At 45.2% G+C, this 27,195-nt stretch overlaps 1 protein-coding gene across 6 annotated transcripts in view; it reads right to left on the reverse strand.

Moving 5' to 3' along the window:
* Positions 1-27,195, reverse strand: part of OSBPL9 (oxysterol binding protein like 9) — an 875,847-nt gene that overhangs the window by 506,561 nt on the left and 342,091 nt on the right. For all 6 annotated transcript variants that reach the window (XM_069232680.1, XM_069232678.1, XM_069232679.1 and 3 more), the window contains one exon: positions 7,300-7,329. In XM_069232680.1, coding sequence (XP_069088781.1) covers positions 7,300-7,329 — 30 coding nt within the window. The remainder of the gene's footprint in view (positions 1-7,299; positions 7,330-27,195) is intronic.

Genomic DNA, 27,195 nt, shown 5'->3' on the forward strand with positions numbered 1-27,195 from the left:
CCTCTTCAGCCTTGCAACGCTTCTTCTACTTCTCTTGCATTTGCCAAGGCTTGTTGGAGGTTCTTCTGCACCACTGACCATCTGGAATCCGGCAACCGACGTGGGACACCATTTGCACTGCTCCAAGGACTCCTCCTTAGCTCCTGAGCTCCCCAGCTGGTCTTCTTCTTCCCTCGTTGACCTGGTCCTGCATCCACAAAAGGGTGGGTAGTGGTTCCTGCCACGACCGGACACTCCATCACAAACTGGACTTGGTCCCCTTTTCTTGCAGGTCCTCTTCTGCCAGAATCCACCTTTAGGTTCTTCCACTCTAGTCCAGGTCTTGCACAATCCTTTTTCTAAGTTCTCCTGACAGTCCTTGGGAACACCAGGTACATACCTCTGCTCTCCTGGTTGCTGGGGGTCACTTTGGTACTCATCTCTTGGGCTTCTTAGTTCCTCCAGCTCCCCTCTAACAACTCCACATCCTTAGGTGCGGGATTGTATCTCACATTCCACTTTTTTAGTATATGGTTTGGCCCTCCACATTTTACCCAAGTATTGCCAATGCTTGTTGTTTTTATGCTATCTACTGATTGCTATTGTGTATATAATTAGTGTGTACTTACCTCCAGATCGGGGGAACTGCCTATAAGTATTCTAGTGTTATGTTACTATAATAAAGTACCTTTATTTTTGTAACTCTGTGTGGTTCTTTCATGTGTGATAAATTGCTGTGTGACTATAGTGGTATTGCATAAGCTTTGCATGTCTCCTAGATACATTTTGGTTGCTCATCCACAGCTACCTCTAGAGAGCCCTGGCTTCATAGACGTTGCCTATACTTCACTAATAAGGGATATCTGGAGCTGGTATAAGGTGCTAACACCACAGGTGCTCACCATACACCAGGCCAGCTTCCTACACATAGTATCACTTTAAGTGGCAAACACTGCTCAAGGAGTATTTCTCCAACCATGTTGCTGGACCCTTAGGCTCTGGAGTTGTGGGGAGGAGATTTCAACTACATACACAATACAGATCTGGATCGCTCCATACCGCCACTCCCTGGGACACTAGGTATGGAGGTAACAAAACACTTTCAATTATGGTCCAGGTCGTCCGATTTACATGATATCTGGCGCTTAGGGCACCCTGAGGAGAGGGAATACTCCTATTATGCACCTGGACATCAGGTACATACATGACTAAATTATCTCTTTTGCACCACAGAATGCTGGCCCCTTATCCATGGCTCGGAGTACCTGGGCCAAACCCTTTCGGGTGCTAATCCACTAAAGGTCACACTACAATGGGGGAGAGGGGGCTGCGTACGGGGGCCCTGCAGGATACATGTGCCACATAATGGATGTGATATCCGGGGGAGCTGACCTCTGGGTTGCGGTCTCCCTGGATTTTGAGAAAGTATTTGACACGCTGACCTGGTCTTACCTACTACAGGTGCTATAGAAGTCTGTGATCCGTCCTAATTTCCTAGGCTGGGTTAAGCTTGTGTACACCGCCCCACAAGCACGGGTCCGCAGCGGCCATCAGACCTCAAGCTCTTCCCCCAGAAGCAGAGGGACCCTCTCTTCGCCTTAGCCACGGACGCTGGCAGCTATAATGCGTATCAGGGGTCCTGACTGGGGCATTAGGATGGGACCGGGCTGGTATAGAATATCTTTGTATGCGGACAATGTGTTGGCCTAGCTGCGGGGCAATGCATCCACACCGCCGGCCCTTTTATGACCTGCTTAACCGCTTTGGGAAAATGGCCAGTCTGAAGGTGAATTGGGATACATCCTGTATTTTTCCTTTACGTAGTACTCACCAAGGGCGCCAAATACTACCAGAGGAGGGCCACCTCCCCTGGACCTTTGAGACCTTTCGTTATCTTGGCCTAAATATCTGTCATACAGATTTGCTCCGTGGCCATAACCGTAAGGCTTTAACCTTGATTCGCCAGTCCATGCACTTCTGGACACGACTAACCCTTTCACCTATGGGCAGAGCACTGGTGGCTACAGTGTTGGTTCTACCAAGGCTCTTACACTTTTTTGTGCGTTTGCCAGTGATACCCACGAGATCCGTTTTCAAGACCTTCAGGAGTCTGGAATTTGAACTTGTTTTGGGACTGCTTGAAAGCAGGTTACGATCTCCATACTTCAGCGCCCCATGCATGAGGGGGGCTCAGAGTCCTGAACCTGTTCTTGCAGTGGCCAATGTGCTGGCTAGCCAGGGATAAGACAACGGATAATAGCCTGGTCTGGGTGGCCCTTAAGGACAAAGACATGTTGGAATGGCTCTTCTTGCCAGGATGACCGTCCAAGGGACTGGGCAAACTCACACAAGTGGCCAAGCTCATTTGGCCCCGATATATCCAGCCCAGACGTACACCAATGAAAAATCTACTAAGAGTTTACGATTCCACTCCATGGAAAGACGCTGGGCTCATCCAAATAGGTGATTTTTACAGTGACGGTAATCTGTTGTCCTATCAGGGGCTGCAAAAACTTTACGAACTTTGAGCAGGCCTCTTTCTTACTCATACTGCAATTAAGGCAGCAAATGGGGAAACACAGGAGTCTGGCCTGGATGAACCGCCTCTACACATTGTTTTCGGTGTATTTTATCACACGGGCTAGGCCGTCGGGCAGTGTCTGTGTTATACGTGGCATTCTACGAGGGGACACATGGGATGACTGCTTGGGCGTAGAATTAACCACCATGCAGTGGACCGTGGCCGTAGAGCGAGTGAAGCGAGTATCACACAGTGCCCGCTTAAAATTCATGCAATTTATTTACATACATCAAACCTACCTTACACAACACCGCTTACTCAAAATGTGTCCTGGAGTATCCCCTGCCTGCACAAGATGTGGACACATGGATGCTACCTTCATTCACATGGTTTGGGACTGTCCGCTACTGATTCACACCTGGGCCTAGGTGCTGGAACATGTGTCAACAGTGATCGATGTCCAACTACTTCTGGATCCGCTGCTTTGTCTTTTGGGGATCACAAAGTTAAGGGAGCATAACAAGAATTAACTGAAGCTAGTTTTCCTGACGCTGGTCCTATTTAAGCGCCTATTTGCCATTACTTGGAAAGCTCCTCAGCCACATACAATTGAATGCTGGCTCCGGGTGACATACAAGTGGACTCTAGCAGAAGCAGACACCCTGGTGCATGATTGTAGGCTGCGTAGGGGGGTGGGGCAGCCACAATGTGGGTCACTTATGCTATGAAATTGCCTGACAGACTGAATCCGTCCTCCCCAGACTACAATTCCTTCCATAAGAACCAGGTGGCTGATGAGATTGGGCCATTATACAATTCACTTGCCTCCACACTTTTGCTCGTAGGGCACCAACAAATGATCCCGTACTATCCGGGACCACCCACAAACGGTGCATCCCTCCCCCAATAAATACCACTAACTTGTGTCTAAGTTTGCAGCACCATCCGATTACCTAAACTCTCGGAATCCCATGTAGCTGCAAATGGCGCTGCCAACCAGAAGGGTTTAAAAGTTACTATCCTTCCCACGTTAAATTATAGCCTGCCACCGAACCATTATTAATGTTGAAATGACGAGGGGTGTTCGCTTTTCAGCCTCTGAACATGTTGATTATTGTATCTTGTACAACTTACTGTGATCTATATAATGAATGGCAATAAATATATATATTTTTTTTAATGAAGGAGATGTATATGTTTCTTGTGTGGGGGGCTTTGCAGAGAGGAAGAGTATAAGTTAAGTGTTGTCGATGTAGAAGACAATGATGTTGTGCATGGATAACAATGACCAGATGTACACAGTGAACGGGTGGAGCTGAATGACTAACCTTGAGGCAATGTGCAGATGATTTTGCAGGCTTTCTATGAGTTAGGTGCCAGGATGACAGTTTGTTTTCTATCATTTATGAAGCAGCAGATGCAACAGACAACGGGTCTCTTGCAGGCACCTGATGAGGGTGTGGTGTGAGACAGTATTAAATGCTGCAAAGGGGCCCAGGAGAAGAAGGGCTGCGGTGTCTCCTCTGTCAAGGAATATGCAGATATTGTCTGCGAGGGCTGTATGCATGGTGCTCCCTATCTGTAGGCGTTAACGTCTTAGGGCTGATTTGAACATGTCTTTATCAATGGTGTCTTGAATTGTTCTGCATTTGCGCTCCAATTGCTTGCAGTGGTGTTTTTATCAGCCTTAGTTCCTCTATTTACCAACTGGTCAGTGGTCAGGCTCTTGTCATTGGGTTGTGCTCAAGGGTTACCATGGCACAGGATCATGCAGTGAAGTTGCAGAAAGTTTCTGGCATACTAGTATGCAGGCAAGCAGAGAAGGAGGAAGCCCAATCCTCTTCTGTGATGCTGCACTGGGTGGATACAGTGGCATTAGGCATCGGGTGGCTCGGGAATGGTATGCTAAAACTAACAAGGGCATGGTCTGTCCAGGTCACAGTTGCCAGCTTGTCGACTGTGATGTTGGTGACTGAAGAGAAAACAGGGTCCATTAGGTGTCCAGTGGTATGCGTGGGTTTGTTAACGTGCTGGGTGAGGACGAGGTTCTGAGTTTTGCTAGAAGTGCTGTAGAGCTTAGAATGGTATGTTCTTTTAGTTTAAAGTTAAGGTCTCCGAGGAAGATGAAGGTGCTGGTGTTAATGAGGGGAGTGACTAAGTCTGTGATGTTGCTGGTGAAATTGGAGTGGTGCCCTGGTGGTTTTGTACAAACCAGCTATTATGTCTGACTGCTAAACAATTAGCAGTGTGAACATTTTCTTCCGTTCTCCTTTAAATCTTCTAGTTTAGCTGTTTGGCAAGGGTGAGCCAGCTTGGATCCAAGTAGTTACAAATTTTTGACACCCCATGCTGGAGCCCTGTTCTTCTGCTGACCTGTGCGATCTGTAGTACTAGAGTGCTTTCTTCACACCGTTTGTGGTTATGACAGCAGTGGACCCACAGGGATATGTTACACAGAGCAGTCGGGCGGATCAACACCCACAGAGGCTCTTGATGGGACTCAGGCCTGTAATTAGTGGTGCGCATGGTTGCGTAGTATCGAAGTCCATTGGTGGGGTAGTGAGCGCAACGAGGATGCCCCAGTAAGTGTAAGACCCATAGCGGGTGGAATGGTGTCCATGATACAGATGCTGCAAAGACAGTGAGATGTACAAAGGAATATTTAGCAGTCAGCAATAAGCACTGGGTTGTACCAGGTGCTGGGGAAGCAAGACTTGCGGGGGATGAGCCAGAAATGCACTGCTTGCCTGTGACTTTTTGGCTTTAGGAACAGATTGTACTTCTTTAATCGACTGAGAGGATTTCTCACTGCTTGCAGCCCCCTCTCTGTACCTCAAATTGTCCTACTGCTATTGGCAGTAGTGGTTATCATGACGGCAAAGAAGAAAGGGAGAGAATATTTCTTCAACCTTAGAAGGGCTGCAGTGATAACTGTTAGGAGCTACACAGTGGGTGGGACTACCAAGGAACTGCAGCTATCTGGAGGTAACAGGCTCTCATGAGCTCAGTTCAGGCCCTGAACACTAACCATGGTGAAAAATTTGTGATGGCGGGTACACCTGTGCATGGTTTACAGGAGACATTGAAAACCTTAACAGGCAGGATCTTGACAATCTAAAGAGAGGCACTCACTTGGGAATTTTGGGCATGGCAGTGGAGGTAACCACAGAGGCACTGTGTGCCAAACTAAGAGCTTGATTTAAACTTGAAGGAGGGTTACTCCGTCATAAGCCTTTCAGATTTCCTACCTGCCTTGTCACAAGCGCCATAGGATAAAATGCACTTGTAATAAGGTGGGAGGGATATCTGTCAAGTTTGTGATGAAGAAACCCTCAGTCAAACTCTAAATCAGGTCTTAAGACAAGTGCTGGCCGAAATGTTGGGAATCACAGCTTAAGAAGTAACTGCAATGGTGAAGAGGGCTTCCCAGCTTAACTCCAATTTAAGGAACCTGATGACACTGTACTAATGTGTGGTGAATACAGCAGCCTAGAGGGATTATATCCTTACAGGCATCATACACAAATAAGTGAAAACTGGGAAGCACAATGGCCGGCTACTGCAGTTCCCTGACCTCAACCAGTCTACCTATGAAAGGAACAGGGCCATCAAGTAGGAGTTTGGGGTGAAATATATTACATTTGTGGACAAGTGGAACTGTGACAGTGGCTGAGTGGATGCTATGTTTTCGAGAGGCATGAGCTTGGTGTGATTGGCTTCCTGAGAAGTGCAGGTCCTGGGATATGCTCTACGGAGGCATAGCCGGAGGTTGGGTCATGCACGTCTGAAGGTTTTTAGTTCTCTTTTTTTCTAACCTCTTTCCTCTTCCCTTCGTTGATGGGTTCTGGTAGCTACCTAGTTTATAGTTGTTTACACCAAGCAGAGACCTGCTTATACCTAATTATTGGCAGTGTTTGATTTATTTACGAGTGACCGTTTGAACATCAGCCCTTTGTGGGTGTAGTTAGTTTCACACTGTGACTATGGCAAACGAACAGTTACTCACTGCATAGGCAAATTGATTTAATGCAGACTGACTGCACAGATGGGCAATAAACCCAAAAGGACACCAAGAAATTCCTTTGAGTTAAGCACCACCAAAAAGTGAATCATCATTCATAATATCATGAAGGAGGCTGCTGTATTGTTCCAGCTGCAAAAAATGTAAAGAGTGGAGTGGGATGTGATGCTCTGATATTGTTTTTTTTTTTTTTTTTTTTTTTAAATCACATTTTTCTATATTGTTCATTGGCCCAGCCAGTCTTATTTGCTGATCAATTTCCTTTGGCAAAAGCCATTTCCTTTCTTCTCACTTCACTACTGAACGGAAATGTGATTTTTCATTGGCCTAAATGTCAACACTTCAAAGTAGTTTGAGCTCCTAGTGATTTAACACACATTCTGCTAACAAATGCACTAGACTTTTCACTGAGATTCTGTAATATAATTATGTATTGACAAATGATATATTAATAGACATTAATACCAGATTCTTAACAAGGATTAATGGCTAACAAACACACCCAAGTCAAGGAGGTCATAAACTGACAATCAATGATACAACTGGATATACTAAAATTAAAAATGAATAATAAACAAAGAAATATTTCAATAGTGCTGAAGAATAAAAAAAAAAACTACAGATAAAGTCAATAAGGTATGTGTGGGAATACATTTGCAGAAGAGGAGACAGAAGAAGTATAGAATAAGAGAATGTGGTGATAGGAAGCAGAGTAGTAGGTGAGAGAGAAAAAAGGGAGAGAGCTGGAGGAGATAAAGATAAAAAGAGAGAAACTTACACATGTTGTCTCCTTGAGAATTTCAATTTTCTGTTGAATAAATAATAAAATACGTACAGTAAATTAGCACAATAATGCCTTTCATAGGGAGACTTTTAGTAAAATATTAATGCCATTTCAATAATTAGTATAACGTGCATTACTAAACAATGATTTTTATAATGCATTATTTTGTGTAGCTCAAAGCAATAAAAAAGAGACAACAAAAACTTGCATGTTTACGACTAGCTAATGAACCCTAAAACCTTATCTTGAGACGATCAAGATGAACGCTACTGTGTGAGTGTAACTAGCTACTAGAAGAGTTAACAGTAAACTATTTGTATTGAAGGTATAGTGAAGTTAGAGAGTACCCAAATGAATAGTTCCTCGCCACAGTGATTCTCTTACTGCTAGTCCCAAATAGTCCATAATACGTGTTGCTGAGACACCCGAGTCTGCAAGCCTCAGTATAAAGATCTTTTCTGCCAGCATAAAAATTAATTTAAGAAATGGGGTTATTAGTTGAGGGAGATAAAAAGTACCCACCTGAAGTAATAATCACAATCCGTGTCAAGGTGAACCACTAACATCACTACATCAACTCCCTGGTAGCTATGATACAAAGCAGATAGGCTAAACCTAGAGGTAATGTGTATAGTATTCATGCAGTACTAAAACAAAGAGATAGACTAAATGTGAAACAATAAAAATAACAAAAGGAATTTGAAAAATAGAATAAAATGTAATAAACAAAATAACACCAAACTGAAAAAAATGTAATAAAGGGAACTGATGATATGAATAGCTTAAGTTTTATTTAGAAATCGTGCCAACAAGACTTAAGTGTAAATTATAGCTAATGGTTGCAGTAGCACTGGCGCTATGTGACACAGACCAAGGTGGTACCTTCTGACCTTAGTCCTTCCAATCCTAATCCACCACAGGATTACACTTCTAAAGCCAATCAGGGGAGGCACTTAAGAGACTCAAGTGGTAGTAGAAGAGTCAAGTCCAGGTCCTTGTGCCACTGATCAGCTGGGCAGTTGCAGGAAAGGCCTTTTGGACATTGTTGTATTCCTGTAGCTTAAACAGGTCAGCCTTAGCATCCTTAGAGTCCACTTCTTTGTCCTAGGTACAAGAGGGAGAGCAGGTCCAGTCTTCTAGGCTCTTCTTGGTCTCAGAGCAGAGAGCAGGTCCAGTCCTCTTCTAATCTTCAACAGGTCCGGGAGGGTTCTCAAGTGGGTGCCTGGAGGTGCAACATTTATGCTTGGCACGAACAAGTGGGTGGGAATAACCCTTAGTGACATCCTAACTAATGGGATAAAGGTTCCATGGGCTAACCCTACCCACTTTGGGCATTTTCATGATGGCCAAAGTCTTCGGCCACACTAAACTTGGACTCTTAGGGCTGGGGATGTGTGTGTGGGGAGTGTACTATGGTAATCCTAGTGTTGTTTCACATCTAACAGTAGAATCCACATTTAAACAGTCCCAGTAGCACCAACAAAATCATACAAAGGTTCGGTAAAAGCAAAGCTGAGTTTTCTGCAATCAAAAGGTGGATACACATGAAGTGTTTTGATATTCTGTGTCCCCTCTTCAAAGTGCACCACAAATGTTATATGTAAAGCTCCAACAGACCAGTCATGCTTAATGTGATATTCAAGCAGGATTTGACCCGCTATTGTCAAGGAGGATGCTCACAGCCCCATCACGGTGGTCATTTTAAAGCAGCTCTCCCTCCAACTGTGGGTAGTGCCTGGCTGACTAGAAGGACAAAGGTGGAGCTACATCTGCCTGTGACAGGAGACCACTAAAACGTACATCAAGGGTCTAGGCACAGCCCCCAGCCTATCCTATCAGGAGGAAGACAACACCTCCCTACAACCAAGGCCCATTGCCCCTGTCCTGAGAGAAATTCACACCTCACGACAGAGGAGACATTAGGATGCCAGGTGACATTTCAGTACTTACAGAAAGGCTTCTAGGGGCAGTAGGCAGGCATGAGGTAATTTTTCAGAAAAGTACCTTTTCTGTAATACTTAGGACAAAAGTTGACTTTACCATTAAACTGTTTTTGTTTTGGTTAATTATTAAAAAGAGTCCTTGAACTATTTCTCTAGCTCACACCAAGAGTTTCTGTAACGAAGCAATCAGCCTTGCAACAGTAAAAATAGTTTTTATTCTTTTTAACTGTAATGGCAATTGGAATGTTAATCTTCTACATGTATTACTTTTCAACACCATGCACCCTATTCTATGGGCAACAGGGCCTAGCCCTGGGGTGACACTGATATTTAGAAGAAAAGTTTATACATGTCAAATAAGTTATTTTGGCAGGTCATATCTGCAGTTTAAACCTGCACAGCCAGGCTACTGGTGGCAGGCCTGCATTGTAACTGCAGTGGGTGGCATAATGAGTGTTGCAGCCCACTTGTGACATTTAAGTTACAAGCCTTGGTACACTGTGGGTATAATATACTAGGGACTTGTAGGTAATTTCTTAAAAGACTTTGTATTTTGTTGTATAAAAAGATAAATAAACATTGAAGCCAAAGTAAAGTATAAAACAATAATGCCATGTGTGACAAACCAAATACAAGAAAGAGGGGGGAAATAGTGGACAACAAAAAATGCGGTATTTATGCTATTTCAGGTTTAAGAAATGGCAATCAAGCATCTGGGAAGTACCAATTGTAAGTATAATGAACCTGGGCTACGTAATAATAGAGCTAGAGGTCTGGGACACAAAAGCCGTTCATATGGAAGGATGAGGACTTCCTAGTGGATACAAGGCAGATGCGTCTCGCGCTTGTCTATGGCAGGGCCATAGTTGCGACAAATTACCTGCGAGGGATCTCTATAGATATGAATGCCTGAGTACTTGGTGGATTCCGTGCACCACTGCAGGGGAAATTCAAGGTCACTTGGCACATTGACAACTGTAAATTGAAATACTTTGGATTTACCCCAGTTAGCATGTAATCCAGAAACAAAATGCCAAACCGTTGTACCTCTCGAACAAGAGGAGTCAAATTTATGGGGAGGGGTCGTACACAAACCGAAACATAACATCTGCGTAAAGGGAAGCTAACAGCGTTCCACAAGGAAATCAAAGGCCCCTCTGAAGGTGCTGCTCCTGCAGATGGCGTGACCAATGGGTCTATGGCAATTATAAATAGAAGGGGAAAGAGCGGGCAGCCCTGTTGGATGCCTTACATTAAAGGGAAGGGCTCTGAAAGTGTACCGTTGAGCCAAAGCTGGGCAATGGATCATATACAATAGTCGGATCAGATCACAGAAGCCGGTGGGGATGCCCAATTTTGTTAAAGTGGCATGAAGTAAAGACCATTCAAGAGAATTGAATGTTTTTTTGGTATCTAACAGGGGAATCATTCAGAAGATGGTAGAGAAAATATGGTTGATTACTGCAAAAAGAGTACAAAGGTTAATGGAAGTGGAGGGATGTGGTACAAAGCCTGACTGCATGGGGGAGATTATACAGTCCATTAATAAAGAAAGACAGGTGACTAATACTTTGGCCAAAATGTTAGTATCATTGTTTATGAGTGATAATAGCCGACATGAATTGCATAAATGAGAAGTTCTGTTTGGTTTGAGCAGCAGCAAGATGACACCTTCCTGTAGCATGGGAGGAAGTGAACACTGTTTGAGAGATTCACCTCTACCAGACGAGGAACCAAAAGTGCTTTGGAAGCTTTATAAATGTCTCCTGATAACCCATCAAGTCCTTAGGGCCACTTCAGGCTTCTATGGTCTGTGAGAGTTCCTCACATGTAATTGGGGCGGCTAGAAATTGTTGTTGACCACGTTCAAGACAAATGATTGGTCAATGCTTTCTCAATGTTCCCTGAGCGTGACAAAGAGATTTGTAGTAGTTTGTAAAGTCTGCCAGGATGGTAGCACTATCAGTAGGGCCTGTGCCATTGAGTCACTGTAAGCAGGACACATAAGTGGCATGATATGAAGGTCATAGAAGATGAGCCAACATTCGGCCAGGGCACTTACCTTAACTGCGTACTCTAGAGTATTTCCCAAATAAGCAACTTCTCGCATAGCGAGGTCGTAAAACTCATGTAACAATTTCGAACTGTTGTGGAGATGATGTGTGTGTGACGAAGTTCTGCCATCTGTGTCTAGATCGTGTAGCTCCTCTACCTTGGCAAGATCATTCAGAATGCTGCTGAGTACTCCTGCATGCTTTGAAATACAAATTCCTCTTATATAGGCCTTAAAGGCCTTCCATGGGGAAAAGTATTTGTGCAAAGAGTCAGCGTTCGGGCAAAAAATTAAAAAAAGAAATCAATGATAGCATATTGGACTTCTGTGCAAAAGACAATCATGAAGTGCATTTTCAGGGAAACGCAGGTGACGGGTCTTGGGGGCATGAAAGGGTATGTTTAGCATGGCTAGTATAGGGGTATGGTCTGACAGTGTACAAGGGAAGTGTATATTAGCATTAAGCCATCATAGTGCGCGATGGGACATGTACCAGTGATCAATGCAGGTTCAGACATTGTGTGGGGCTGAGTAGAAAGAAAGTATAATCTCGCTTGCATAGGTTTTTGTAATGCCACACGTCTGACAGATGGAACGTGTTAAGAAGATCTATCAATGCTTATAGGGAGCGCGGTTTAGCAACCACTGACAACCCAGTGGAATCAAGCTCAGGCTGACAGGTGATATTTAGGTCACCTCCCAGTATGATGTAGTCTGCCTGATACCGGATAATTTGCAGACAGTTCAGTGAAAAACTCGGGGGAGTCAGTGTTTGGTGCATACACATTAACAAGTAGCACAGTCCAACCCGCCAACTCGACTAATACCAACAAATATCGACGCTCAGGGTCAGAAGTATTTCCTCCTGCTCTGAAGGGGGCACCACTATGTATCAAGGTGCATACCCCCGAGAGTAAGAGCTATAGTGGGAAAAACAGTGTTGAGAGCCCCAGGAGGAGGTATAGTGCACTCCGGTCTGGGTGATTGGTGAGTTTCCTGAAGGAAGACTAACCGCACCTCGTGACGGTCTAGGTAGGCAAGAACCGGTTTCCCTTTCCTGGGATTATTCAGGCCTCAGATGTTCCAAGCAGGAGAGTTTAAATATTGAGTCTCTAGTAATATGTGCAGTCACAGCATGTAGAGGCAATGCAATATGGGGATGAAGGATTTAAGCTCCGGCCTGCTATGTAACACAAAAGAGGAATGGCTTCAACAATCAAGAGAACAAAATCACAAACATCTATTCCCCCCCACCCACTCTAGCAATAACAAATGCTGGAGAACTCTGAATACCCCAAAATAAATGGTGATATTCACCCGACGGGGTGGGGGTAGGTTTGACAATGCCCAGAGGAGCAAGGCAAGGTCCAAGTAAGCAGTGTGAGTATTAGCAGTAATGATCACTGAGGACATTTATCAATGTGAAAGAAAACATTTAAGTAAGGGCCAAGTAAGCATGTGTGAGTTGAGAGGAAATAATACACATAAAGGCAACAGGCAAGCATTAGCGTGTGCCTAACTTATAATGAATCCACTAGATCGTGCAGGCACCCGGGGAGTTAGGTGCCGAGCCCTTTAGGATCACCGCCAGGGGAGGTCCCACCTAGTGAGTGTTTCTTGCAAAACTGTACGGCCTCCGCAGGGGTGTTGAAAACATAGTGTCGACCATCCAGCTCTACTCAGACAAGCCGAGTTAAGCATATGTTTGAAGCCACATTTTTGGAGAGAGTGTTTGAAATCTAAATTTATGACAGGTCTCCTGAACCACTGGCGTGTAATATGTAAAGAGGGAAACCATTGAGCCTTGATACTGCAGTGGGCCCTTTTGTTCAAGGCAGAGAGCTTTATCGGTGTCTCTGAAACTGAGGAGACTAGCAATAATCTGTTGCGGCGTCACTTCTTCGACCGGATGTGGACAAAGTGATGGGTTTGCCCTTTCGACCACAAAGGTATCAGTGAAAGATTACTTGTTGAAAAATTCCGCCAGAAGACGTTCCACAAAGACATCTATACTTCCAGTGTTGGTGGATTCCGCAATTCCAGCAATATGGATGTTGTTTTGGCGGGACCACACCTCTAAATCTTCATTCTTGGTGGCTGTGGCTTTCAGGATGCGCTCAAAGTGTTCAAGTCACTTCATCATTTTAACATTACCACCCTCGATCTCCGAGATTGAGTTCCAGCCCCTCAAGGAGGTCAGTCATGGCGTGCAGACAGTGTGAGAGAATATCTAATCTAGGGTAAGTTTTCCTGAAACCAGCAACTAACTCAGTCATAATAGTGACTGTGCCATCGGGGGAGTGGGGGAAGCTGTCACTGTGTGGTAGGAGATGTCCCTTCCACTGGGGGAACTTATGCTGGCGGCGCCGGGTTTTGGCAGTTTCAAAGATGAATTGTTTTTGCTTAGGATTCTCACGTCCCATTGTGCCAGTGAATACGGCAATCAGTCCAACAGAGTGGGGGTCAGCTGCGATAGTGGTAATATCCTGAACTCAGACTCTGTCTAGTTATATTTTATGGAGTGGGCTCATCAAGTCGGTATGGCACTGCAAGTGTGATGAGGGTGCCCAGTGGTGCAATGGAGATGTAACAAATGTGTAAGTCAGTGGGCTGGGATCATGCGGTATCGATGTATGTCGCCAACTGGGAACAGGGTGGGTGGGGCACACCCAGGGCCGGAGCGTCATTCCAACCTGGCTACCCTTGTCAGCAAGATGGCAGTGAAAGCAACAAAGCACCCTCTCTTCCGCACGAGATGTATAATACAAGAGAAGGTAAACTGGAATGTCAGGAAGGCAGCTAGGGCAGGCCAGGGGCTCTAGCGCCACCGACTCCCCAATTCAATATGACTGGATGTGGCAAAGCTGCGTGGGGTCCGCATTGAAGGGAGTGTAGCTCTCAGCCTCTACCACTATGATCGCAATGGTCACCTCTCCTTATCACTGAGTGCTGTTGCGGGAAGTGAGCATGTGCAATGATATGTGTGTTTTGACCAGTGACTCCATGTTGCACTTAGCTTAGCAGCATACCGTCACATTAGTGACCACCAACTTCATTTTGCCTACTGACTTTATTTTAGCATTAGACACAGCCATGTTAGAAGCTGCAAGTAGTTTTCCACTTTGTACTGTGCTCATTTTTTATTCTTTGTGTTTTTTTCCACCAAGGGCTTAGGCTGATAAGAATGTACTCAGACGGCAGGGACGTTCTTGTTTTGAACTGGCACATTGGGATTGTGGCCAAGTCCTGAGGTGTTATTTTCAAAACAGCCCTAAAGCAATCCACATATTTTGAATAAATAAACTTCTGTAGTGAGAGGGATGTGCTAGACGTTTCCTCTCTTGTTTGTTCACAGTGCAAGAGGCTGGGACCAGATGGAATAGGGACAGAGTGTTTGCAGATCTCAGGCACATCCAGGACACTGGAGTGTGCCATCCTTCTCGTGAGGATAATTGAGCTCTCTCGCCTCCATAGATTCTGGGATCTGGCGATCTGATGCTGAATAGGAGGGAGATGAAGCAGTTGTGCCCTTGCCTCATGGTGATGCATATTTTTTTATTAATTATTTGCTTTGCATTCTAATATAGATACATATATTTGCTGTGTATATTGCAGTGGAGAATCATTTGTACATTCTTTCATTTCATTGCTGTGACCATTTGTGAACGTGTGCTTTCAGCATGCTAATCTCCTTTTAGGAACCATGCGTAGTGAAATAATAAATGTCTTCTTTGGACTAAGAAGTGCATTCCAGAGATTTTTGTCAGTGCATGAGTGTTTCAGCTCTGTCATTGGTGAAGCAAAACAGCATGGCGGGTCCCAGGTATGGGCGGCAGGCTGAGATGCGTTGTCTCAAGCGGTGCCAAAGGCATCTAGTGAGTCGCAACATCAGTTGGCCCTCTCTGCCATTGTGTCCAGGCCGCAGATGAGTTTAGTGGAGCCATACCAAATGCTGGGTTCAGGGGGAAACTCCCAGACAGCACGGCTTTGGCAGCATCCCAGGGCATAGGCAGCAGACTCCGGGGAACAACACTCAGCAGTCAGGCCATGCTCAGTGAGTTCACAGGTGAGTTTAGTACTGCCAAGCAAATGCCTGATTTAGTCTCCAGGGTCACCAGCAGGCACTGTCCCTGCGGGGCCTCCGAAGGTCGCGTGTGGCCACGGTAGGCAGATCTCTCAGCCAGAATAGAGGCACGGGCTACATTGGGACTGGCAGCATGGAATACTGCTTTTAGTGTGAGTAAACCATGGCAAATAAAAGTACCCCCCCAGGACTTATATGTAAGTTAAATATGACAATCAGGAGTATACCAATTTTCCCATGTTGAAAGGTGCAGCACACCACTTTATTACTAGTTAGCAGGTGTAAAGTGCACAGAGTTCTACAACCAGCAAAAACAGGGTTCAGCAGAAAGGCCAAACAAAAAAAGGTGATCCTGCTAAAAGGGCAAAATCCCAATAATTCAGGAAACAGATTAAGCATGATGGGCAATAACTGCTGTTAATTACATTCTCTTTAACTATGAAATTTTGCTTCCAGATAAAACACCTTCATCATGGAAATGTGCTCTTATCTCAATCGTTTAAAAGGGTATTAGAATTGGTCATTTTTGATGGACTGCACTTACATCAAAATATTTACTATCTACTTTTGAATCAAATTAATCAGCGGGCAAACAATAAAGGCATCTTTCTGCGGTCCAGGCAGGTGTTAGATACAGAACAGATATAGCATAACATTGATTCAGTGTCTTTCTACTTACTGTAAAATAAGTTGAGAAAGGAGCACCTTTAAGTAGGCTTTCTGGGCTGTTGGTACACAATTCATTCCACTACGAGAACCCTTTCGTGAGAAGTATTGATATCAAATGAATGGATACTGTTCTGATGACTAATTAAAACTTTTCTCCAGGGGACCTTTGTACCTGTTTTCTTTAGTATAAAAGGTGAAACAACTCAAACTTTTTTAGAAACTCAGGGCTTCACTGCTGTTTGACACTGGCCATTTTTAGTTAATTTTAAGTGACCATGCAAAAACATTAGATACTAAGAAGGAGATGTCTAATCAGTGCACTCTAAGTCTGCCCCATAAAGGTGCAGATAACGCATTTTATTGGCCCATCTTCCTTCTTTTTGAGGCCTTTGTAGGTGTACTCAGATAAAAAAAGACACACAAGGGGTAAGGACTTAAAGTAACTGCTGGTGCAGTACATGGGGCAGTTACTTGGAGACCTGAAAACAGTAAGCCTGGTTGAGACTGCCTTTCATGTCACCTGTTGTCCATGGGCCTAGGTACCGCAATGCTCCTTGTATGTGCCATTCAATATTTTATTATAGGATGAGTCCATAGGAGCAGCAATGTGCACCACAGTACGTCCACCAACGACTCATTTCAAACTTCTCAAGCCGTAAGATGTTAACACCATAAGATTTATTACCTTCCAATCAACAAATTGTCATGAACAGCACCATAAATTTCACTCCATGTAAGCCAAACACCACAGGATGTCAGGGGAAGCAGTAAAGAATATCCACTCCTGTAAGAAATCTTCTGATCTATTGCAACCAGGACTCATATTTTAACTGTTACTTAAATCCACATGCTCTACGAGCGATGTAGAGACTTCTTCCTGAGACGCAATTGGCCCTGATGAAACATGAGGCAGCAGAGTGCTGTACAGTGTCAAAGACAAGCACAAATTCAACAAGTGATATGAGAGGTAGCGGATTGGTGGACTGTTAATGCACTGTGATGTATGTTTCTTTTTAGAGGTACATCTTTAACTCTTTTCCTAAACTGAATCAGCACAGGAAAGTCCTATGTGTATATGGGGGTGTATTAACAAATACTGGATGCACAGATGGAAAAGGCCTGCTACCTTATTTTTAGTTTCTTTTACTATTTTTAATCGGCAGTCTGGCGATAACTGAGGAAGGCTACAATGTCAAAATCATTAAATTCTCATTTAAAGCTTACCAAAGCCTTTATACTCAGAAATGTTTCAGATGTACTTGTTTTGGTCTTTATTTGGTTGGCACCCAGTATCACAGCCTGATCATCCTGGCCCTGCTACCCCACCAAGTCATTAGTCATCTTTTCCATCACCACTCTTAACTCAATTTCACTAACCGAAGAATTGTTACACAATTATGAAAAAATGGGATGCTGTCTTGAATAACTACCAGATATTAATTCAAGCATGTTATCCACCACTTTTTGTATACTTCATTTGACGGATCAGAGAACCAACTTTATAGAGGAGTAAGCCCTCTTGCCAAAAAGCACTATGTCCTCATTGAGGTGGAGCAATAGGATATGAGTTTGGGTTCACTCGGCTGGCAGAAGCTTGCACCATAAAGTTCTCTGGAGTAGGGTGATGAGCAAGGGAGGTGGGGTCACCTGGACAAGTGTCTATGGCAACTGGAGAATTGACACACTATAGGGGGCCTCAGCAGGTTTTGGCCCATGAACCCAAGAAGCTATCTGTGAAAGTCTCTTTCATTGGAAGTTTGCAGCTCGACTGGTCAGATGTCCATCAGTAAGGTCAGGAAAACCCGGAGGCCTACCATAATGTAGCGGGACTATCTGCAAAAAACTGAAGCACAAATGAAGAACAAATCAAGATTCCGCAGATAAAGGCATCTTCAAATCAGCCCTAAGAAGCTACGACTAGCAGCTATGCATCAACACCAGCACTAAAAGCAGCAAGGAAATCTTTGCCAAGATCAAAGATTTCACTGCATCTCTAGTTATATCACCCTCTCACAAGACCTTTTCAACAAGCTTTTGGAATTCTTGTGTAACAAAATCTCGTCCATGTGGAGTAGCTTCAACCCCCAAACAGATCTAGTCGTGGTTGCAATTCAACTTTCCATCACAGCAGAGGAACGAACCCTGACCTTATGGCCTGCTGTCAACTCTGTAGAAATCATTGCCGGCATGACCATCTACTTGGGGGCTCAATCTGATGCTTGCCCTCACCATGCCTTTGCCAAAAGACTCCTACCGATCAGTGAAGCACTAACACCTATCCTTAATGCCTCCATTGACCTCGCCTCATGCCAAGACAAGGTGAAAAATTTCACCATTATGTGTCTGCTCAAGAAACTAAATGCTGATCCCGCCACACTTTCCAACTACAACTTTATTTCCCTCCTACCAGACCCCGCATAGGTCTTAGAAAAACTAATCAACTAACATCTCATCGACCACCTCAGAAATCACTAGCTGCCCGCCATCACACAGTCTAGATTCAGACCTGACCACAGTACAGAATCAGCACATGTCGTCGCTACAGAGGACATCCGCATGATCTTTGACAGAGGGGACACGACAGCAATCGTTATCCTGAACCTCTCTACATCATTTGACACAGACTCACACCCCATTCTCATCAGGAACTTGCTTGAGACTGCCACTGTATGCTGGAATCTGCTCCTTCTTAGCAAACAGAACACAAGTTGTCAGACTGGCACATTACTCCTGAGAAGCACAGAAGCTCATCTGCAGATCAAGGTTCATCGATCAGCCACACCCTCTTCAATGCATACATGATCCCTCTGGCCTATGCTATCCGCACACACATTAACATCCTCTTCTGTCCTGACGACATGCAACACTAACTCACCTTCTCGGACAACACCCCCAAAAAAAGAAACAAATTTACCTCCTTCATAACCGAAGAGGGTAATTGGATGAAAGCTAACAGAATAGTGAATCACTTTATTTGGTAGTTCATAAAAAAACTTCCAAAATTTACAAATAGCAAATACAAACTAAAGCTATAATACAAGTCAATAAACAACACGTTACTTACCTTCGGTAACACCTTATCTGGTAGAGACAATATCCAGACATCCAGTTCCAGATTCCTTACCTTAGAATAGATATCCAAGAAATACCATCCCAAGGGTGCGTTTGCAAACTGAGATCATAGTAGAAAAGCCTGCAGAACCGAACGCGAAAAGTCCCTGTCCTTACCAATTTGACTGTCCCAGCAGTATTGTTTGGTAAACATGTCCACAGATGTCCATGTTGCCGCCTGACAGATGTCAAAGACTGGAACTTTGTGTGCTAATGCAGTGGTCGCAACTTTAGCTCTGGTAGAATGAGCACGCAAACTCTCAGGGGGTTGAGTCTTAGGCAGTGCAAAACACATTTTAACGAGTACGAGTCATATGGAGATGGTTCACTTCTACACTGCCCGACCTTTCTTCGCACCCACATAACCAACAAAAAGAGTTGATCATCCACCTGTAACGATCAAGGTAGAACGCCAACGCTCTTTTTGCATCCAGGCAGTGAAGTCTCTCCTCTTCCTTAGAATGGATGCTGGGGTGTGTAAAAAGTAGGAAAGATGATGGTTTGGCCTACATGGGGGGATGTAACCACTTTTGGTAGAAAGGAGGTCCTAGTACGAAGCACCACCTTGTCAGGCTAGGACCACTTAGATGACAATCCCTGCAGCTTACCGTGCGGATAGATGTAACAGCCAGAATGAAGGTTGTTTGCAAAATGAGAGGCCTGAGAGGACAATTGTAGAGAAGCTCGAAAGGAGCGCACATCAAATGTCAAAACGAAATTCAAATCTCATTGGGGAATAATGAATGGAGGTGGAGGAAACATCTGAATAAGGCCTTCAAGGGACCTATTTACAATTGGAGACTTAAACAAAGAAGGTTGATCAGGCAACCACAAAAAAGTTGAAATGGGTGACAGATGACTTTTGAGAGCTCCCACAGCAGAGTGCTGTTGGGCCAGAGAAAGGATAAACAACGAAACGTCAGAAAGAGGGGCAGAAAGGGGGTCAAGAGACTTGCCTGTGCACCATGCCACAAATTTCTTCCAACGACCGGTGTATACCATTTTGATAGAGGGACGTCTGGCTGCCAAGATTACATTACAGATGTCAGGCGGAAGGTCAGAAGCTGTCAACTGCCGGCACTCCATCACCACACAAGAAGGCGGAGACTGGACAGCTTCGGGAGGAGAGCCCTCCCCTGCTGTTGTGAAAGAACATCCACCTGAAAGAGCAGTCTGATCGGAGGATTGAAGGCCATGCTCAATAGCTCGGGATACCAGACTCTACATGTCCAGTCCGGAGCCACAAGAATGACTTGATGTTCTTCAGAACTCTGGGAAGACATGGCATTGGCAGAAAGGTGGACAGGAGGCCCGAGTTCCACTCGAGGTGAAAAGCGTCACTGAGCCATTGCCGCCTTGAAAATTCCAACGTGCAATACTGCTGACATTGAGCGTTCTCTGCAAAGGTGAACCGACCTTGCGCCACCTTTGGATGAAGACCCTATTTGTGATCGTCTAAGCATTGTCGGCTGAGTTTGTCCGCTCTGACGTTCAGAAAGCCCACCAGATGCTGAACTACCAAAAAAATGCCCTTTTGTTCCAGCCACACCTAGAGGCGTAGATCTTCTTGACAAAGGGCCTACAACCTCTCCCCTTCCCACTTGTTGCAGTATCACATGGCAGTGGTGTTGTCCGTAAACACCTGCCCTACCTTCCCTTTGAGACAGGGAAGGAATGCTTTCAATGCTAGTCTGATCACCTGGACCTCCAACAGGTTGATGTGGAGTCTGGACTCTGTCGAAGATCAGATACTTCTGATTTCCCCCTCTCCCAGGTGGCCACCTCATCCAGGAGTGACGCATCTGTCATTAATGTCAGATCTGGTTAAGGAAAGGGAGAGGGATCTGCCTCTGACCTATTCGCAGTTTGGTAACTACCACTGCAGATCTCGTGCAGTCTCTTTGAGACGTTGACCATGTCTGAGCGATTTCCCTGATGCTGTGCCCACAGGAACTTCAGGTCCCACTGCAGAGCTTGCATATATTACCTGGCATGTGTAACTAGCAGGATACAGGAGGCCATGAAGCCCAGCAACCTAAGAGTTATTCTCATCAAAATCCAAGACAGAGGCTGAACATCTGTATCATAGCCTGAATATGCTGAACACGCCGCTCGGGAGGATAAGCCTGAAACTGCACTGTTTCCAAAACATCTCGGTTGAAAGGAAGAGTCTGAGAGGGAGTCAGGTGTGACTCTGGCAAGTTTATAGTGATCTCCAGTGAATGCAGGAGGTCCACCATAGTCTGGAGGTGGGAAACGACAGCCTGGGGTGAGCCAGCTTTCAACAGCCAGTTGTCAAGACAGGGGAAGACAAACACCTGATCTGCGCAGATAAGGTGTGACCACCGCCATCACCTTGATGAACACCCGAGCGGAGCTGGTAAGGCCAAAAAGAAGCATGGTGAACTGAAAGTGCTTGTGGCCTATCGTGAACCGTAAGTAATGTCTGTGGGTAGGCGGGACGGGGGATATGGAAATACCTGTCCTGCAAGTCCAACGCTACCATACAGTCAAGGGCATATAGAACCTGAGCCAGAGTGAGCATTTTGAACTTCTTCTTGAGAAAGAGATTGTGGGACCAAAGGTCTACAATAGGACTGCCCAGACCGCTGACTCCCTGATCTATAAGGATGGTGGATCCCAAGTCCCCTGCCACGCAGGGGCTGGGCAGCATGCGTGGCATGGTGGCTGAAGGGACCTTGCTGGGTGCCCCTTCCAGTCACAAAAGGGGAGAAAAGCAAAGGGAGGAAGATAAGGGCCTCTGGCTCTCTATATGGTGCACTATAAATAATTACACCTTGCAGGGAGTCAAGTGGATCCCCAATTGGATGACAGAGGCAAAAGTAGATAATATTCACGCTCCGTTTTGTAGTAGTATGGGCGAGTAGTCAGGCTTTTCAGAGGGCAGTGCAATGTATTTGTTGTACTCAAAGAGGCAATTAATGAGACGCACACTCAAAAAATATAAATCCGAGACCAAAGTAGAAAAATAACACTTTTTATATATGTTTTGAAACCAAGATCTTCGTAAAAGAGTGAGTACTGCTTTTGTTATTATTTGTTACGGGTAATTAAAGAGTTCAAACCTGTGCGCCTTCACACACATTGCATTCCTATGGGAGGAAAAGTCAATAATGCATAAAGGTACGTATAGTCGGTTTCAGGGGCTCACCTTCTGGGTTTAGGGACGTAGGGAGCCTAGGTCCAAAGTACTACCATCAGTTCATTTGGATCGCCTCAAATTCCACCACGGAACGGAGTGTTGGTGAGGTAGCTGGGTGAGGACACCTGAAAACAGGCTGCAAAGGGGGTTTGGAGACAAGTCTGAAAGCTTCCAAATGGGGGACTGGGTCGCAGGGGGCCTTAGAGAAAGGGGGCACAGCGGGGTCTTTGGGATTATGGTTGAGTGGCTCAGATGTAGAGTGGATAGGGCGGCTAGGCTCTGTGCGCAAATATGCTCCTCAGAGTTAGGGGCCAACAGCTGGCAGGGGCAAAATCAAGACTGCTGGGCCACTCACAAACTGGGAATCAGTGGTGCTGACATCCCTCGATGGCTGCTTGTACTGGTGCAGTGGGAATCCTGAATGGACTCTCACTGTTGGTGCTTGATGCAGGGCGTCCAGTCCCGGGGGTTGGTGCTGCATGGCTCCAGTTGGTCCTGGAGTCGTCACACTTGGTGGGGAGACGGTCCTGGCCTTTCAGAGCACAGGTTCCTCCTCCTGGTCGTCTGCGGCATCAGCTGGAGCCAGGGAGAAGCAAGGCAGTGAATTGGACTATGCTTTTCAGTGCCTGCAGACTGCTGGGAAGTAGCTCCTCTACTTCAAGGGAGACTGGTGGCAATTTGCAAGATACTGTCAGGTTGCTGAGGCTTTGGTAGTTGTCCAGCTTTTCAGGACGAGTCATTCTGACGCGACTGTTGAGAGAGTTGCACACAGGCAGAGTTGTGAGCAGGCAGGGTTTTATGCCAGAAGTCCACAGCTCTTCTACTGTTCATGCCAGGCAGTGACTTTTCTTCGCCCCTCTTCTCTTGATCTGTCAAATCTGAGTTCTTGGATTCAGGGTTGCCAACTAAATACTCAATTTAGGGGCATTAAGGAGAGTGCCAGGTAGTAGCCAATGGGTTGCCTACCTTTAGGGTGACTACACTCTCCATATGACAACTTATGACAGGAAGTGGGAAAAACCCTGACCCTAGAATGTTAACTCCATCCAAAACAAGATGGAGCAATTTGAAACGTGGTGTCCACATTTGCTGGTCCACCTTAACGGTGGGACTGGTGTGACGTGGGCACACCTCCTAATCTTACTAATTTTCCTGGCTGTCTTGCTGCCAATAAGTGGGGTCAGGACACGAGTGTGGTCTTCTCCATCATCTGGCGAGACCTGGGTGGCATAACAAAGGCGGTTGGTCCTTTGAAGCTTCACACCCTAGAATGTCCATCCTGGAAGAGGTGATAACACCTTGGATCAGAGCTGGTTTTCTGCCTGGCCTCCAAGAGCGCTGGTCCTCATCTCTGGATGTCAGACATCTGTCTAGGGTGACTGTGCTAGTTCAGACCAGTCAGTCAACACACTAGAAGTCGGTTAGGTTTTCAGGGGCCACCTCTAAAGTGCTGTCTAGGTGCATGTATTAACAAATCCAACACTGGATTCAGTGAGGGTTTAATAGAAGATGTTTGATACCAAGCATCCCTGCTCAGAGAAGCCATCATGAAAAGGCATAGCAGAGGCACATCTGCTCCTGCAGATATGTCCTTACATGTGATATAATGTGCCCTGCCTTGGTACTGTAGGCCTTCTGTAGAGGTGATCACAAATATTCCACACAGGGAGGTGTGACAGGTTGGGTTTTCACTTTTGTCTGCACCAAGGCACGCAGATTGCAATAGCAGCACTGTTTACATTTGGTGAAAGGACCCTGTGGATGGCACAATTCGTGCTGCAGCCCTTAGGGACCTTCCTTAGAACCCCAGGCCCTAAGTACCAGGGGTATTATTTACCAGGGAGGGCCACGATCTTGAAGCTTTTAGGGTGGGGCTTTTCTCTGAGATCCTAGGTGACAATCACCTGGAGGTACATTTGGAATGGGTAACAGAAGAGGGGGGAAAGAACCCACTAATGATAAAGTGGTGAAGGGACCTTCTTCCCACTATCTTGCTGGAACTTGGACTGGCTGGCTGGTCGCTGAGGACCTCCATGAACTATAATTTCTTATCCATCCTGGAAGAAGCCTATCCATCTAGCTGCTGATGCTGGAGCATTCAGGTCTGGGGGGGACTGGACCTGGGGTCCACTAGAAGGGGTCCGCATTCATGTCCATAGTATGATGATGAATTTTGAGGAATCTAGCAGTTTGAGCTAACAGCCCTGTGAAAACCTATGGCAACCAGCGGGGTACATAGGTAGGTAACAGTCCAACCCCTGTTTAGAAGGAAATTGGTCGATATACCCAATGACAGAAAATGTTGCTATGATTAGGTTTTATAGTTGTTTCTCAAACATTTTATAACAATGTTTATTGTTATGGATGTTCCCTGCATTGGGGGGAGGGGTGGTATTTGTGGGAAGGACAGGGGGGCGACGATAAGAGTGGGAGGAGAAACAAATGAATAGACGTACCTTTCAATATTTTATTACGAACACTAGGGGGCAAATCTCAATAATCAATAGTTTTGGATCACCAGTATGGACCTATATATGTTAACGTGGAATGTAAAGGGGCTAAATTCGCCAAATAAACGCTCTCAACTGTGGAAATATATAAACGACCACCATTTTGATATCATAGCCCTCCAGGAAACACATCTAAAGCGAGCGGATGACCAGCGCCTCCACCATAGGCGATACCCAATTATTAACTGTGCTCTGGCTACCACTAAACATAATGGGGTAGCGTTGCTTTTCGACACCTCGGTTCCCTTCCAGATTCGGGGTAGCAAGACCAACAGGGAGAGAAGGTATTTAATGGTCAACGATCTTCTTAGAGGGAGATTTTGCGAAAGGGGACATCATTTTCATTAGGGAAATGTAATGTCATCTGGGACCCGGCATTGGATTCCACACATCCCCATAGATCTTCAAGGGGGGTGTTCTCCAACTCCTTAAAATCCAGGCTACATGAATTAGGCCACCTGGACGTATGGCGCACCTGTAACTCTATCACAAGGCACATACCTTTTTTGCCCGTCACACAGACAGATCATATTCCAGGATTGATCACATATTTGTGAGTCAAAGCCTCCACCCCACTGTCAAGTCAGCAACCATTCACCCTATCCTTCGATACGACCATGCCCCCTTTGAAGTTATCTTCGAATGGCCTGCTCCGAAGTCCAAGTTTAGTAGAGGGTATTTTCCCAATGCTGTTACAAGAAATAGACAATTCAGAGACAAATTTAGAAAGACGATAAGGGAATTATTTGCTCTTAATGACCCAAAAGGTACTTCCTATCCCACAACCTGGGACCTTTTCAAGGCGGTGATACAGGGCAAATGTATCTCGATGACAACCACATTACAGACTAAACAATTATTCAACAGCTTGCTCTAGAAAAGTAATTACTCTTGGCTGCGAAAGCCCACAAAACTACATCTTACTGCCTTTGCAACGGAAAGTAATATCCTTAAAAGGTAAACTTCATGCAATCTATGCCAAAAGAGCTGAACACACACTCTTATGACTGAAGCAAACAACTTACGAAAAGGGCAACAAGAGAGGTCCTCTGTTAGCGAGGCAATTACGGAAGAAGCAGGAAAAGGAGTATATAGGACTGATCAGGGACGAAGAAGGCAGGCTGCAGTACCACGAGGACGGGAAAGTCCGAGCATTTAGAGAGATTTATAAGGGGCTTTATAGTACTGACCCAGTTAACAGGAACGTCCTATCTCGACTTAGCTGATTTGCTGCAGGTCCCCCCGGACATTCTCAAACAGTTGAATAACCCCATTGCGAGAGAGAAGGTGCCAGAGGCCATTGATACTCTCAAACTTTTTTAATCTCCTGATTCTCATGGACTCAAGGCACACTTTTACAAAACCTTTAGCTCTGAATTGATGCCGTATTTGACCACATTGACAATCACATATGGGACGAATATCTCCCCCCATGACCAAAGCTTTGGTCACGGTCCTCCCACAAATGGGGAAAGACCCCCAAAGGTGTGCTTCTTATAGGCCGATTGCCTTTCTTAATTTAGAGGCAAAAACCTATACCAAAATTCTGGCCACAAAATTGGAATCCGTTTTGCCTGATCTGATTCATCCAGATCATTCTGGCTTTATCAAAGGCTGCCGAATGCATGATAATTTGAAATGTGTGACTCATCTGATCGATAAGGTGAATGAGAAAAATATCTCTGCAAATTATTGGCGTTAGACGATGAGAAAGCCTTTGACCGTGTGGACTGGCAATTCCTGACTGCTACACTGCAGCGGTTGGGTGAACGGTTCATTGACAGGGTAATGGCTGTCTATGCATGTCCCAAATCCCAGGTTATGGTAAATGGTACTGCCTCGGGGTCTTTTGCGCTAACGCAGGGGAAGTGACAGGGATGCCCTTTGTCCCCCATACTGTTAATGCTCAGTATAGAACCATTGGCAGCTAGGATCAGAGCCAATCGAGGTATTCAGGAGATCCATTTTGGGGCTGACAAACATAAACTCTGCCTATTCGCGGATTACGTTTTACTAGCTCTTATGTCTCCCCACAGTTTGCTTCCTGCTCTCCAGTAGGAGCTACGAGGAAGTTTCAGGATTCCCAGTTAATATCCATAAATCCTATCTGCTTAACTTGACGCTTCCCTGCACTTCAAATGGAGAGCATTGCCTCCCAGTTCCCCTTCCAATGGGTCAAGAGGGAGATTACATATTTGGGGGTAAAGCTTACCCCAAAAGTAGAGAACCTATATAAAGCAAACTGTCCTCCTTTGTTGTGCCATTTGAAGGCCGATGTTAAACGCTGGGTGTTGAGATACCTCACCTGGACGGGTTGCATAAATGTGATCAAAATGACAGTTTTACCATGCATTTTA

This window comes from Pleurodeles waltl, chromosome 4_2 (assembly GCF_031143425.1).
Source record: "Pleurodeles waltl isolate 20211129_DDA chromosome 4_2, aPleWal1.hap1.20221129, whole genome shotgun sequence".
Lineage (NCBI taxonomy): Eukaryota > Metazoa > Chordata > Amphibia > Caudata > Salamandridae > Pleurodeles > Pleurodeles waltl.